The sequence below is a fragment of the Hirundo rustica genome, chromosome 8 (genome assembly GCF_015227805.2).
Source record: "Hirundo rustica isolate bHirRus1 chromosome 8, bHirRus1.pri.v3, whole genome shotgun sequence".
In the NCBI taxonomy this organism is placed as follows: domain Eukaryota; kingdom Metazoa; phylum Chordata; class Aves; order Passeriformes; family Hirundinidae; genus Hirundo; species Hirundo rustica.
This window is the reverse complement of record NC_053457.1, coordinates 7,236,911-7,251,153: the sequence shown is the minus strand read 5'-3', so window position 1 is coordinate 7,251,153 and position 14,243 is coordinate 7,236,911. Positions and strand designations below refer to the sequence as shown.

The window sequence follows — 14,243 nt, the reverse complement described above, 5'->3', positions numbered from 1 at the left end:
CACTGACTATTGGACACAGAGTTACAACAGAAAGCCTCTCTGAGGTGTGATCTTGTTGTGCTCTGTGAGACAGCTGGATAGAGAGGACTCACTTGAACAGAGCAGGTCCAAACACGATGGCCAGGTTTTCCAGAGTCATGAAATTCACTGCACTGTAGGTTGCTACCTTTAACAGGAAAGAAGACAGGAACTGAAGAAGGCTTTGATGGGCTTTGGGCAGGCAGCTGAGCAACTGTCTCAGGTTCTCTATGCATTCTGTTGTGTTGATTTTGTGCTCTGGGAAAAAAAAAAAAAACAACCCTAAACGTATACCAGATATTCCTCATATCCTCATACCAACACAACTTCATCACAGTCATTAGACATAAGAAAGAAGGAAGGTTTTAAAATACATTAGAACAAAGTGAAAAATAAATAAGTCCCAAACTAGGGTTTTGTACACTAAATTTTGACATACATTTTTCACTTATTAATACTTAAGAACCATGGATTTTCCAGATATTGAGTTTTACACACACTGTTTCTGATGACTTGTTGCTCTTATAGCAGAATCATCCAGCACTTGCTGCTTTCCTAATGAAATTGCAGGCAGGAGTCGTGTACCTGAACCCTCAAAGCGGCCTCGAAAGATGGTACAAGGTTGTCAGCCTTGACTCTCCCAAGAGATTGTACACATGCTGTATGATTCTCGTGCTGTATGATTCTCATTAAGAGGAAGGAGAAATTGTACCCTTTCAACCCCACATCATCTTCATTTCCTGACTAATTCGTAGCTCTCAGCCTCAAAACATCTTTGCTCTATAAAATGCAACTGTAGATACACAAGAGGTGCTTAAAATTCTAAATTGGGGATACTTAACATTTTCTTGATTCTCATTCTTCAAAGAAGGGTAACAAGGCAGAAAATGGGTTCACAAACAACCCCATTTGATCAGCAATTCTGTATCAGTAGGATAAAGTCTCCTGGTTACTAGAATTGAGATGATAGTACTTCTCAATAATTGGCAGCTGATGCTCAAATTTGCCATAGATCACCAGGACACATCTGTGCAGCTTTGACATTGTTTATAAGCAAATCGTGCCCTTGAGGGTAATTTTAGCCTTAAAAAACACATTCTGAGCAGGCCAAGGCCCATGGTGCTCAGCTGATTAATGAGAGAAATGGAAAAGGGGATGGAGAGGAAAAAATAATTTCAAAAGATAACAGCGAGACTGTTCAGGGTAGAAAAACAAGGTGCTTGCAAAAGTCCCTAAGTCTTTCTGCAAAGACTTTCACAGTTCATAAAACTGCTTCCTTTCTCTTTGTAAACTCCTACACGGGCACTTCCAAAGAAAGCAGCCTGGAATTAACCCATAAAACCCTGTTATTTGCATGCAAACACCTGAATTAGTCGCCTGTCAAAAATCACAGAGCTCAGCCATTACAGGCAGTGGATTGCTGGAGGGCTCATCTTGGCTGTGCACGCTGCTCCACACACTACTGCCCGAGAAGATTACAAGAGGGCTGGTAAAATAAATGCTAACTAAAAACACAGTTCTAAATAAGAACAGTGATGTGCAGAAAACCCTCCTTTACCAGGGAAGGTTAAATAAAAAAAAAGAGCCTTCTGCTTGGGAAAGAGAAAAGCAAGGCAGTAGCTATATAAAGGCACAAGCAGCATTATGGTGGTGATTACATTAAAACTAAAAATGTTATCTCAGTAACTGGTATGGTATACAATTTAAAAAAGAAAGCATGCAGAGGAAGAGCTTTCGCAAAGAATACAGGATTGGATTGCAGGATTCATTGCCACGGGGAGGAAGGGAATCCAAAAGACTTAATGAATTTTAAAAATACTGTAGACAAGTTCATAGATCCGTGGTCCCTCCAAAGCAATTAAACATCAGTCTCAAGGAAACACAAAACCTTGTTTAAAGAAGGTGCAATTAACACATGATCTGTCACTGTCAGAGAAAGGACAGAAGCTTGGAAGGTGCCCGTTCTGTACCTTGGAAAGTTTTTAGCAAGCCAGAACAAATATTGTCTGGAAAAACAGCCACTGGTAGTTCTTTTAGAAAGAGCTTCAGGAGACTGGCCACAGAATCAACATCTCCATCATTAATAAGGTCTACTTCTTCCCCTTGATTGTACTTTTGCCTCAATTCCTTGATTTTATTTGCTGAGCCACCAATTCGAAATATACCGACACGCTCCAGACCTGTGTAAGAAATACAGGACAGTAAGCAGTGGCTGCTTTACTGCATCTTTGTGATGAGAGCTGTAGTCCAAAAAGCATGAGCTCCTTTAAGAAAGCACAATAATTTTACGTAAGGATTTTTCACCATTTACATCTGAAAAGTACAGCTTAAATGACGAATATCAGTTTCCAGAAGCTGAGCAAGAAAAATATGAGCTTACCAAATACCTCCAGGTACTCCACCATCTGTGTCACAAGAGAAGGAACCCCACATTGCTTTGCATCCTGTACAAGGGTTTCCAGAGGAACACCAAATGTGCTTCTTTCTCTGCTGAACTGTAGATCTGGTGAAACTTTATTTGTTGTGTGCCTAACTTGTACAGAAGAGAATGATTTCTGGGGAATAAAAACAGGCAAGTGAAAACCAGTAACTGGCTTTTATTATTTTAATCTCCAAAGATCTACAGCTTCGGTAAAATTATCTTCTTTTTAGCATCTCAGTACAGATTTTATTTCTATTGTACATTCTTAAAATACTAATATTCTTCTGTAGAGCTGAGATGAGACCTGTGATGGGGTAAATGCCAGTGAAGCCCCCTCACCTCAACAGTCAGGGAAAATGGGGCCTCGTGTTGAGGCAGGTGCGCTGTTCAGGTCAGAGAGGGGTCACCAGCCCCCAAAAGAGCCCCAAAAGTCAGGAAAAGGCTGACCCCATGCTGCTGCACAGCCTTCCAGTTCCATGAAATTTGTGAATTTCTACCTAATTCCTGATGATAAAAATTGTAAGATTCACAAAGGAACCAGAAATGGAATTTAGGCAGCAGCCACAGCACAAGCCTCGGAAGGGGTTCCCTCCTGCAAACCCACTTACTCCAAATTTCTTACCCCAACAACTGACACAAAAGCATGAGAAATCTCAAACAGCTTGCACTTTCCACCCTGTCTGATGAAGGAAGCTGCTTTTCCATCCTACCAGAGCGTGGGCTGGGCTGTCTGCGGGCTCTGCTGGGGGTGCCCGTCCCTGAGGGCCTCTGTGAGGAAGGGCGGGCACAGCCGGCTCTGCAGCCCCTCAGGGCTGCCTGGGGGCTGTTTAAATATATATTTATCTAATTAGATGCTTAGATACATTCAAAATATGCGTGTATTAAATATATATTTAAGAATAATATCCCTCAGGAATATTTAAGAGAAGGGGAAATTCTGCCTGGCACTCTAAAAGGAGTCCTGGCTGCCCTGCCCTCTTTCCCACCTCCCCTAAGCCCCTGCCTCCCTTTTATAGGCAGGTGCCATTACCCCCAGTAATTGCTGGATTTTGTCCTCACGTTCCTACCACACAATGAGAAACAAATCAGGAACACCTGGAGTTACCATTTCTGCACTAGGATTATTTAAACAGTATCTGAAGGAGGATTTTTAATTTTGGGTTTTCTTTTTTTGGGGGGTAGCATTATCTCAACACATTGTGAAACCAGCCTCTTCTAAAATGTTTTTATTACTATGTTTTCAGAAGGAAAAGGAAAATATTTTCCTATGGGTTTGAAGCTGAACTGCTGTAGTGAAGCTGTTTTTCACACATGCCTGCAGCAAAGCCATGAGCTGGAGCTCCAGGCCAGCCCTGCTGCCATGGCAAAAGCACACACAGCACTCAAAACACCCCAGCCCATTTTACTCTTCCAGTACATAGGAAAGCTTAGACTATGATGTTAGTGTTACAGCATGAATAGTTATCTAAAAAGAACAAATGCGTTCCAATTGCGTACCAAACATATTTTACAGCATTTTTGTACATAAGCTGCGAGGTGTTATAAAAAGCCTCTAAAATATCTGAGCACCATTACATTAAATCCCCCCCTTTTCCCTTTTCAGATGCAGTAGCCTTCTCAGAAAGGAGGAAGGGTGTGAGAAAGGACAGAAGAAGCCAGATTTGAGTTCACTCACGCAAATGGAAAGGGAGGCGCCTGCTCCCATGTTAGACTGCAGCAGAGTGCCAGTATTTCAGCTGCGCTGCTCGCGAGACACCATCACCTTTCTTGCCCTCCACAACGCCGTGCAGCCTGGCCAAAGCTAACTACAGCCATTGGGCTGTTCCTCTGCAATTAACTTATCATAGTATAATTGCTAGGCATCATCTTAATCAGCGGTTTCCCTCCAGAGCTGGTGGAAGGTAAAAATTAACTCCTAGTAAACGTGGATTCCTTGCAGCCAGCACTTCCCTCTGGAGGCACCTTGCACAAGATGAGGGCTGTGTTTCCACCAGGAGATGTTTCCATGGCACCTACCACACACAATGCCACAGCTTCCCAAGCCACGCTGACCCTGGGCTTGATATTTGCTCTTGAGTCAGTTTTTTGCACTACAGGTTTGCAGATATTCCTGCTGCCCCTCCCTCCTGCTACAGCAGCAAGGAAAATACTGTGAGGGGCCCTCTGTGTACACATTAGGGCTACTTGTTTATATAAGACATGCACAATCATTTTGGCCAACACATGGGCAAGGACCCATCCAGTTTTTAAACTATGAACATGCAATTGAACAAAATACTCTTTATAATTGTTTCAGATATCAAGCCTGTCCTGGGAAATAAGTCATGAAGAAATAATGTTGCAGTAAAATCTAATGGGGGGGGGGGGGGGGGCGGTGTTTAACACAAAGTTAGTAGGTACACATAAAACAAAAGCAAAACAGAAACAGACAAGGCAAAAAAGCGTAGAGGTGTTGAGCCAGCCCCCTTTAGCAGAGCACTAGAAAAGCAGGAGTTACTCCAGCTCCACACTGGTGCTGCACAGATAACAGAGACAGTTCCCTCTTCCTTGGCAGAAGGAATACCAGCTAAAAACTGGTACAGAATTTTAGCCCACTTACCTCTCCACAAGATCCCACAATGAGGTCAGTATAATACTGTGCTTTAGGGCTTTCTTCCTCTACCTACAGAGCCGGCAGCAGAAAAATCTGCATCCTCCTCACCACTCCACAGGCTCAGCCTGACCTATCTTTGCAGACAAGCTCCACCTGTGCCCATCACAGTTGTGGCCATTTAGCCTTTTAAAAATGCTGTGCCCATCACCAGAGCTGTGCCTGTTCAGCCTGGCCTCATCGCTGCAGACAAGCTCCACCTGTGCCCACCACAGCTGTGGCTGCTCAGCCTGTTCAAGCTGCTGGGCCCTCAGGAGGTCCTGGAGTTGATGGTGCTGTACCCCAACAGTGCTAAAAGAGAGAAGGGTGTGAGTGCTCTCACAGCAGCACAGTGCTGTTCTGTGCCCGTGGCTGAGAGGGTACGGGGGGTGCTTTGGTGTGACATCCCCTGCTCTCAGCCCCCGGGAGCGGTGCCTCCCGACCCTCCCTGCCCGCGCACATCGCTGTGCTCGCAAGGCAGCTGGAGCATGAGCTGCTCCCCCGCCTTTGCCGGGTCCCTTGGGGACGCGCTCAGAGTCACCTCAGCTAACCGCGCCTGTGAGCCGGCAGCAACCTGCACCCTGCAGGGGAACACAACACAGAAAGACCTGTGAAAAACCTACAAAATTTAAACAAAAAACTTTTCTGCTCTCTTTGCTCCCTGGCCCGCAGCCCATTTTCATCTTCCATCTCGCTGGATGCCACAGGAGTCACCCTGCTGGCATGTCACTCCTCCACCCCTCTTCAGCTGAACGTGTGAACTGTCGGCGAACACCTTCCAAAGCAACAAATTTCCCCACCTGAGCAGCAAACACAAATTTTATCCCTTGACAAACGAGGCAGCAGTCGCTGCAATCAACCTCTCGGTCTCGACTGCCGCTCTGGCTTCAGTCACTGAAGCGTTCTCTTTCGCGTCCAGCCTGCCAGCTCCGGAAGCTCCCGGTTCTGCGGGAGCCCGCAGCAGCTAGAGGGCACACGAGGCTCGCCGGAGCCGTGGCCCTGCACACCCCACCGCGGGCGCGGCGAGGGGCCCGGGGCCTGCGCAGGCCTCTCCCGCCGCTCGGGCCCGAGGGGTGATTTCTGCTCGCATCGCCGTTGTGCAAAGAGCAGGAGGCTGCGGGCAGCGGAAATTGAACATAAACCCGCTCATACTGTGTAGCTGAAATTCCGACCCTTCCCTCACAACCTCTGGATCAAAGTCAGCCCCTTGCAGGACTTCAGATGTATGAAAAAGGATGCGTCGGTGCTTTGAGAAGCCACCCTGACTTCAAGGGCCGCGTCTAAATGGAAACCAAAGCTCTCGGTCTCGCAGCACCCTGCCGCCCAGGGGGAGGCTTGCGAGCAAAGGCAGTGCCCCAGCCTGGGTGTGCGGGGCCGGAGCAGCACCAGCGGCTGCCTCTGTGCTCTCTCCACGGGGCCGGGGCTCCAGCTGCTGAATGGGCTGCTTGTGAGGGTTGCTGATGTTTCAGAGCACAGAGAAAGGATAAACACGGAAGGAAAACAGAAAAGTTTCGTTTTACTCCTTAGAAAACCAGTTTTTTACAGCAGCATCAGGAACAGCAGGACTCCTGAGAGAGGGCAGAGGTAAATCCACTGTTGGCAGCAGTAAAAAACAATAGCAGCAAGAGAAATAATTACTGAGGCTTCATGGTTCATTGAAGTTTTCCTTCAAAGCTGCGAGCAGCCTGCTCTGCTAACTTTGTGTTTCAGCTTGAGGAGACTCCAAGAATCCAGCCAAGGAGAAAAGCAAGCCCTTGCTGGTGGGCAAGAGCCGAGCAGGGAGTGCGTGCCCCGCAGTGGGATGTGATGTGGGCAGTCCTGCCCTGGCCCACATCCAGCCGCAGAGGCTCGGGATTAGAGGCAAACACCGGGGCAAGCAGCTCTGCTGATGCCAGCTGCAGGCCTTCAGAAGGCACTGTCTATGATACATCATTGCACTGCCTCAGCCTCGAGAGCCCTTGGGAGCTAAGCCCATAAAGCATCCCTGAATTATCATGAAAAACAGTCAGGGCTGATACACACGGCTGAGATTCCGTCAGACAAACCCATATTACTGGCTTTCAAAGCAGGTTTTCATCTCACACGCAGCATCTGTATGTTTTATCCCAATTCATCATGAGCTGCTCTAAACAGTAAACTTAGAAAAATCTGAAAATTTGCACATTTTGTAGTATATGGACCTGACAGATAAACTGTAGACCTTCTCAAGCCAAAGGAAAAAGTGGAAATAAGAGCTACAACCAAGACAGAAGTAGACATGGAAAATTGCATCTCATATTAGGTAATCATTGGCAAGAAATTAGGCATCTCTCTTTCTTGATTACTACAGTATCAATATAAGTTTTCCTAAATTTTAGCTGGTAAAAGTCATAGCACAGACAAAAGGACCGGTTGCCACATATCCTTCATCACAACAATCTGATTGCCAACCGTGCCTACTCGCCAAGTTAAATTATCAGCCAGGAAGAGTTGCTGTCCTGACAAGAAAGCAGCTCTCCCCTGCTGCTACTTGCATTGCTTTTCGCTGTGCCTATGGGAAGAGCACGCAGGCCACAACACCTCCTGCCAGGCAAGCCCTTGTCAGCCCCTCTAACTTGGTTGCTGCTCGCAGCTGCTCAGGTGGTCGGCTCTGGAAGAGGATGCCCGAGGACAGAGCAGGGTACGTGTGCAGAGCCAGTGCCAGACGGGCTCACGGGAGCTGCCCCTTGTGCAGCAGCCAGGCACGCACGAGTCCAGAGCTGTGCCTGAGCACATATCCCCTGAGTCACGGCAAGGCTCCTTCCCACTGGAGACACAGCTCCTGGCAGGCTTGGAGCTGCTTCTCTCTATCTGAGCCCATCTCTGGCAAGGGATGTGTTGGTGTCCTGAGGTGGCTCAGCCCAGCCTGTTTCCAGGCAGCTGAATTACAGGCATGTGGAGAACTGCCCAATGAAACAGTGGGAGGCAAATGCTCAGACTGCTTGCTGGCTCTTTTTTTTTTTTTTTTTTGTCTTCCCAGCCCATTAAACCTTCTAGCATCATTTTTTCTTTTAAAGGCTTTTGAAAAGCCTGCAGAAAGCTGCACGATTCCTTGGCAGTTTTGTGGAATTGAAAGTGACTGGCAGGCAGCAGATCAATAGCTGTCAATATTCCTCTCTCAGAGTGAAATGTCATGAGGGTGGTTTTGGAGCCTGCTTCTCTCTGCTTCCTGTTTTGACCTTCATTTTCTCCCTCTAATCTCCACCTGGCACTTAGACCTCTTCGTTTTCTTGATGCTGTTCCAGGGAAAACAAGTCAGCATTCAAAATGCATTACCGCTTCACTATCTGAAGGCGCTATCGTGCCGTTGTTGCTAAAGAGCAGAACACCAGCAAAAACAGCCACAAGCTGAAAGCTATTGTAATGAAGCAAGTAGAGCTCTTTTTCAGGCCCTACAAATTATTTAAAGTCTGTATTTCTATTATATTTCAGTCTATATCATGAAATTGGCTGATCCCAGGTTTATTTCTCCAAGAAAGAGAAAGATGAAAAGAAAAAGACAAAGGAACACAAAGTTTTTGCAATCGTGGTTTGTTCCCTGTCTGCTCATTTTCAAAGGGAATTTGAAATGTCGGATTAGTTTCAACAAAAGTTGCGAATACCAGGCCACTTTCTGCATCCCAAATCATCCTCCCAGGAAGACAGACCTCCCATGAGGCTCCATCCACAAGCTGCTGCTGGTTTCTGACAGCTTCCCACAGCTGAAGGGAAACTCATCTTCCAGCTTCAGCTCCAGACAGCTCATGGTGTATTAATCTCTTGCCGAAGCAATTATCTCTGGCACCATATGCTACCATTTTTCATAAATAATACAGTTTCAACAAAAAATTGCCTCTTTGAAGAGCTGTAAAGAAGTAAGACATGATTAGTCCTTGACTCTTCTCCTGCTCTGGCTTGCACAGCACTTGAAGTGGGGATTAAAAAAAAAAAAAAAAGAAAAAGGAGTACACTGAGTAGAGGCTTCAGCATCCTCTTGCACCACAGACACTGCCCTAGCCCATGTAAAAGTCAGGCAGAGGCAGTTTTTCATTTGTATTTCTCCAGAGGCATAGAACCACTCCTTACTGGTTCATTTCAAAAGAGTTTCTTCTATTATGTTTAATAAGCTCTGCTTTATGCAGTCTTGTGATACTATTTCTTGAACAAAATCAAAGAAAACTCATAAAAAGACCCTCAAAATGCAGAGGTTTCCCCCAGAGGAACTGAGATGGCAGCAGCATCTCCATCAAGCTTCCCAGTTTCAGATATGATGAAACCCTGTTTGGAGTTATTCAGTCTGTCATATGAAAATTCAAGTCTCCTGTTTCTAGAGAAACAAGGTAATGGTCTGCTCAGAGGGAATTTCTTCTTCCCATCTCTCTCCCAGGAATCTTTTTGGTAGCTAAAACTCATACACCCAGAAGAGTAACTTCTTAGTTGTTTCATACCATGAATACACCAGGGAGGCACCAGTCTCACAAATATATTTTTTTGTTCCCTACTTCTTCACAGCACCTCCACATGACTCTGTTTAACTTGAAGCAAATGTTATTTAATTAAGCATTTTTCTGATCTCTTGCACAACCTCATACTAAGTATTTATTGTAATTCACAGAATCTGAGAAAGACATGCCAGATGATTTCAGTTATTCTAATTTGGGAGGATGGTCCCCTAAGTAGTGCAAAGCAGGGACACTGCCACTCCAACCCAGGGACATTTTAATTAAAAAGCAAAGTAACTTGATCCCAGCAGAAGGCAGCGTGTCCTAATCCAACCTGATATGCAGGTCATATATCAAAATTTAAAGTTCTGACCACAAAAACCCACACAATTCAGATACAATCTGTAAATATAGAGTTGGTCAGAGCACTGGCCATTTACAAAACAAGGGGTGTGGGAATTCATCTTGTTACTCAGCTGCATCTAGTCTTTGCTGTTAATCACTGAAAACATGTTTACTTTTCAGCATGAGCTGCGTGTGACACAGGAAAAGAGGGAAGAGGTTAGGCAGAAAATTTTGCAGCCTGCAATGACTGAAACCAGGGAGGAAAAGACATTAATTTGAACTAGGTGAAATTGAGTCTGCAGTTTTAAGTGTGACCAGGTAAGATTAAGGTGAGAGCCAAAGGCAGAGAAGAGCATTTGCTGCAGTCACGCTGCACAGGGCCGTAGCTGCAAAGGCAGCTCACACAGGAATTGCCCCGAGCTCCTCCCCAGCCATGCAGCACACTACAGCACGCTGTGCCAGCAGTCACACCTGAGCTCACACCACAGAAACATCCAGCTGATCTTGGGCAAAAAAAGGGAAAAAAGCATTTTCAGAGGTTCTGTTGAGTGCATTTACAGCAGCGCACACACAACGATGCAGATGGATGCCTTAAGCAAGGTCTTTGACCGGCAAAAAACACAAAACTGGCCTGGAAAACCACTGTACCTAATCCCTGTACAGAAGCACAGGGACTCAGTCAGGACGGGTGCAGGGCTGCCCCCTGAAGCTTCCTGAGGCACAGGGTAAATACTGAGCATTCCATTATGTTCCCTGTTGCACACTAAGCAAACAGACGGGAGAGTGTTCAGCCCCACACTCCAGCCATGTGCTCTCCTCCCCCTCACAAAACCGCAGCGAACACAGCACAACACCTGCGCCTGACACAGGAGACCCAAAGAGAAGGAAGATCCAGCAGGGAGACCCCAGAGCTGCAGGATCTGTCCTGTCCCGGCTCCTCCTTAGCACACAGGCACAAGACTGCTTTTCCTCAGCAGAGGAAGTCTTGAGGACCTGCAGGTGGGGTAGAGATATCTGTGTACATACCAGTCATGTTTTATTCTCTTTATACAGCTCTGGCCAAGAATTTCAGCAGAATTGCTCATTTCAGACATCTGGGCCTCTAGTTTCTGAAAACATGAAAAGACACGAGGGCTAATGAAGTCTGCTTGGACTGATGTGATTATTTAATTCTTAATATTTAATATTAATGAAAAAAGCCCAAGCCAGCAAGTACTCCACACATTGAATGCAGATTGTTAAAGCTGACCAACAGAGTTGGTGTAAGAAGCTATGGACACACTAAAGAAAACTAACGTAGGATGCTGTTGCAGAAAATGTGAGGACAAACCAAATGAGGACATAAAAGAGAGGAGTCAAGCCTTCCCCACTGAGACATGAAAGTGACAACAAACAAGGAACAGCAGCTGCTCTGAGAAACTTGAAATCACTGTGTCTTGGCAGAGAGTTTTAACTAGAGGATCTCTAAAGGTCCCTTTCAACTAAAATCATTCTGCAATTAAGCTCCTGCAACAAATTCATTATGTGGTACAGCACAGCTCAAGCTGAGCATGCGTGCATCACCTCTGAACTGTTTCAGTGGTTTAAAAGCCAACATTCAAAAGAACAAATACCTTTGTAAAAAAAAAACTCTGAATGGATTTTGATATTCAGAGAGCATATTGACACATCTCTAAAGACTTTCTTGTATGAAGACTGACAAGCCTAACTTAGTTCTTCAAGGTAATTGGGTACAACTAAACATCACTGAAATGAGTCCTCTGAGTCTGAGAAATTCTCTTTCATAGGAAATCAACTTTTTCTACTTTCTCTGTCCTGTTCAACTGGATTTCTGTGTAATTTCTAATCTTGCCATTTTTAATCTGGTTGGTATCATGCTCAGCCCAACATATTCTCCATATGTATATGTGAAAGGACTTCCTGAAAGACCTGAAGTGAAATATTTCTCCAATAAAAACATACCTCCATGTCAGTTAAATGCTATGCAAACATCCCCATCAATTTTTATAGCCCTTACTCAACACATTTTTCAATGTCAGTGCTGGATGCAGGAATCCGGGATCAGCATGATGTAGACAAATTAACAGCTACCAAAGGGATGTAATCTCTTTCTGCAGCTAATGATAAAGCCCATCAATTCAGCAAGGCACAGAGTACACTTTAAATCTAGTAGCATTTCACAGTTTCATTTGACTTGTGTTTCGGCAACTACGATAAACTTTCATAGGATCTGAAAACAAGAAGATAAATGTTCTATTCATGACTGACTCCACAGTAACTGAATAATTTATGCAATAAACAACAACTTTTTATTGTACAATAAAGAGTAATTACTTAAGCATCTCATTCCATCTGTTCCAGATCTGTTTGTCAGGGACTATAAATCTCAAGACAAACCAGAATTCTAAATGGCAGAACTGTTTACCTACCTCTACCTACCGTTACCACTCTGCCAATGGTCATGACCTACTTTTCAAGCAAATAAGACACAGATTATCACATTGTACCTGTCCTGCCCCCTCCAAAAAACAGTGGAACCTAAGGGCTCATGATTTGAAGGAAGCATGAAGACAAGGAAAGGCTCTCAGATAAAATGTAGGTTGCAACAACTCTGGAAATATTTTCTTGGAACAGAACCCTGCAAAACTAGAAAAGTACAACTCGAAACATTAAAATCTTGGGTCTTGTTTACCGATTAAAGACAGGATTAATAAAAGCACAGTGCTCAGCTGGCTGGGGCCAGGGTTCCTAGCACATAGTGCTTGCAGTGGCAAATAAAATTCTTCAACAGTCAGGGCTCTTTCCTCACTGCTGGGTAGGGTTACATCAGGAAACTGTTACAGATCACTAGTCATATTTCCACACGTATCAAGCTGCCTAATAATAGGCTCCATTTCCATTGCAAGAGTGTGCCGCATACCACCTAATCATTTGCATTAATTCCAGCTGTGTTTTTTCAGTCCAACTGCTAATTTAACATCAGTTTCATATTTAAAGAACTCAGAATGTATTGTTGGCAGGAAGTGAGCCTTTAAAAGATGAATCTGAAGGCATACATGCCCTGATCGTACCCAGGATATCCCTGGAGTTTCTTTAAGATGTGTAAAACATGGTATTATTTTTATATACATGTGGTGAAATATGACTACAGTTGTCATAAGAGCACATAAAATGGGTGCAAATCCGTATCAGACACCCAGGACTCCAATTTAGGACTGGAGTTGCATTTATGACTATCCAGAATACTCAATATTCTTTCCACATGCACTGAATAAGCAATCCAGGAAGAAAACCCACACAGTAGTTACACTCGGCTGACAAATGGAAGGGAAAAAAATAAAAAGACAAGCTAACTGCATTTTTGTCATTTTTCAATACAAACATAAATGAAACCCAGAAAGTCAGCAAAAACTGCTTGAAGCCAAGCTGGATTTTCCTGCCTTGGACCAGACGAGGGAACACTACTTGCACGTATGTCTGCCCCACTTAGATGTTGCTTCCCTCTCGCTTAATGAGTTGTGCGAACACAGTAACTCTGTGCACGGCACTTCCACAATACAGGTTGCTTGTAACACACCTGGCTTTTATCTGGAGAATTATTAATGAGCCAGAATCGTATTAGACACTTGAACACATAACAGAGCTGGGAACTACTTGGGCATTTACAGGCAGCCATGCAGGATGTCACTCGGGACGCAGAACATCCACCTCACCCAAGCCTTGAAACACGCTCCACTGAACGTCAAACCTACAGCCAGAAGCCAAAGCGCCCAGGACGTGCCACCCGTGGATGGATTTGTGTCACTGCTACACAACCAGACAGAGCCTTGGCATGAGAGCAGCTCTACAAGCAAAAGCCACTGCACGGGGCACACAGGGCACTGCAGAGCCAGCCGAGTCACCCTGCCCGGCTCAGGAAAGGCTTCGTCCTCACCACAGTGCCCGGCTCAGGAAAGGCTTCGTCCTCACCACAGTGCTCCCCCAGCCACGCCAGCAAACCCAACATGCACACAGGGGTAGTCTGCAGCTAGACAGGCAAGGGGTTTCAAGGGCTCTCTCTTCACTGACTTGTTTGGTGTTCAAGTGCTGCAAGTCTTTCCTCACCACCCTTCTCTGAACCTCTGCTGCTAACCCTCCCCCTGCAAGCTTTTACTTGCTCTCTGTTACTAACTTTTCTCCTTGCTATAGCCTTTCCAAAAAGGACAGCAGAGATGACATTGCTGTCACAATTTTCCCTTTTTAATCAGGTCTACCTTGTTAAAACCCTTACTATTAAGTTTTCTGCAGTAGCTTCAATCTACTTAACTACAAGAAAGGCCCCCAGGACACAAGGCTATGGGTGCCTTGCTTAGAAACACTCACCTGTGGGCTTCGGTGAGCATCTCTCCAA

The 14,243-nt window shown here is 45.2% G+C and overlaps 1 protein-coding gene across 3 annotated transcripts in view; it reads right to left on the bottom strand.

Annotated features, from left to right (window-relative positions):
* Positions 1 to 5,181, bottom strand: part of FAM13C (family with sequence similarity 13 member C) — a 118,285-nt gene extending 113,104 nt beyond the window's left edge. For 2 of the 3 annotated variants that reach the window (XM_040070776.2, XM_040070777.2), the window contains exons 1-4: positions 5,040 to 5,181; positions 2,399 to 2,573; positions 1,989 to 2,198; positions 93 to 276 (exon numbers count right to left, since the gene is read on the bottom strand). In XM_040070776.2, coding sequence (XP_039926710.1) covers positions 93 to 276; positions 1,989 to 2,198; positions 2,399 to 2,423 — 419 coding nt within the window. In that variant the 5' untranslated portion in view covers positions 2,424 to 2,573; positions 5,040 to 5,181. Of the gene's footprint in view, positions 1 to 92; positions 277 to 1,988; positions 2,199 to 2,398; positions 2,574 to 3,062; positions 3,252 to 5,039 lie in introns of those variants that run through there. The other variant, XM_040070775.2, reaches the window with a different exon arrangement.
* Positions 5,182 to 14,243: the final 9,062 nt, after the last annotated feature.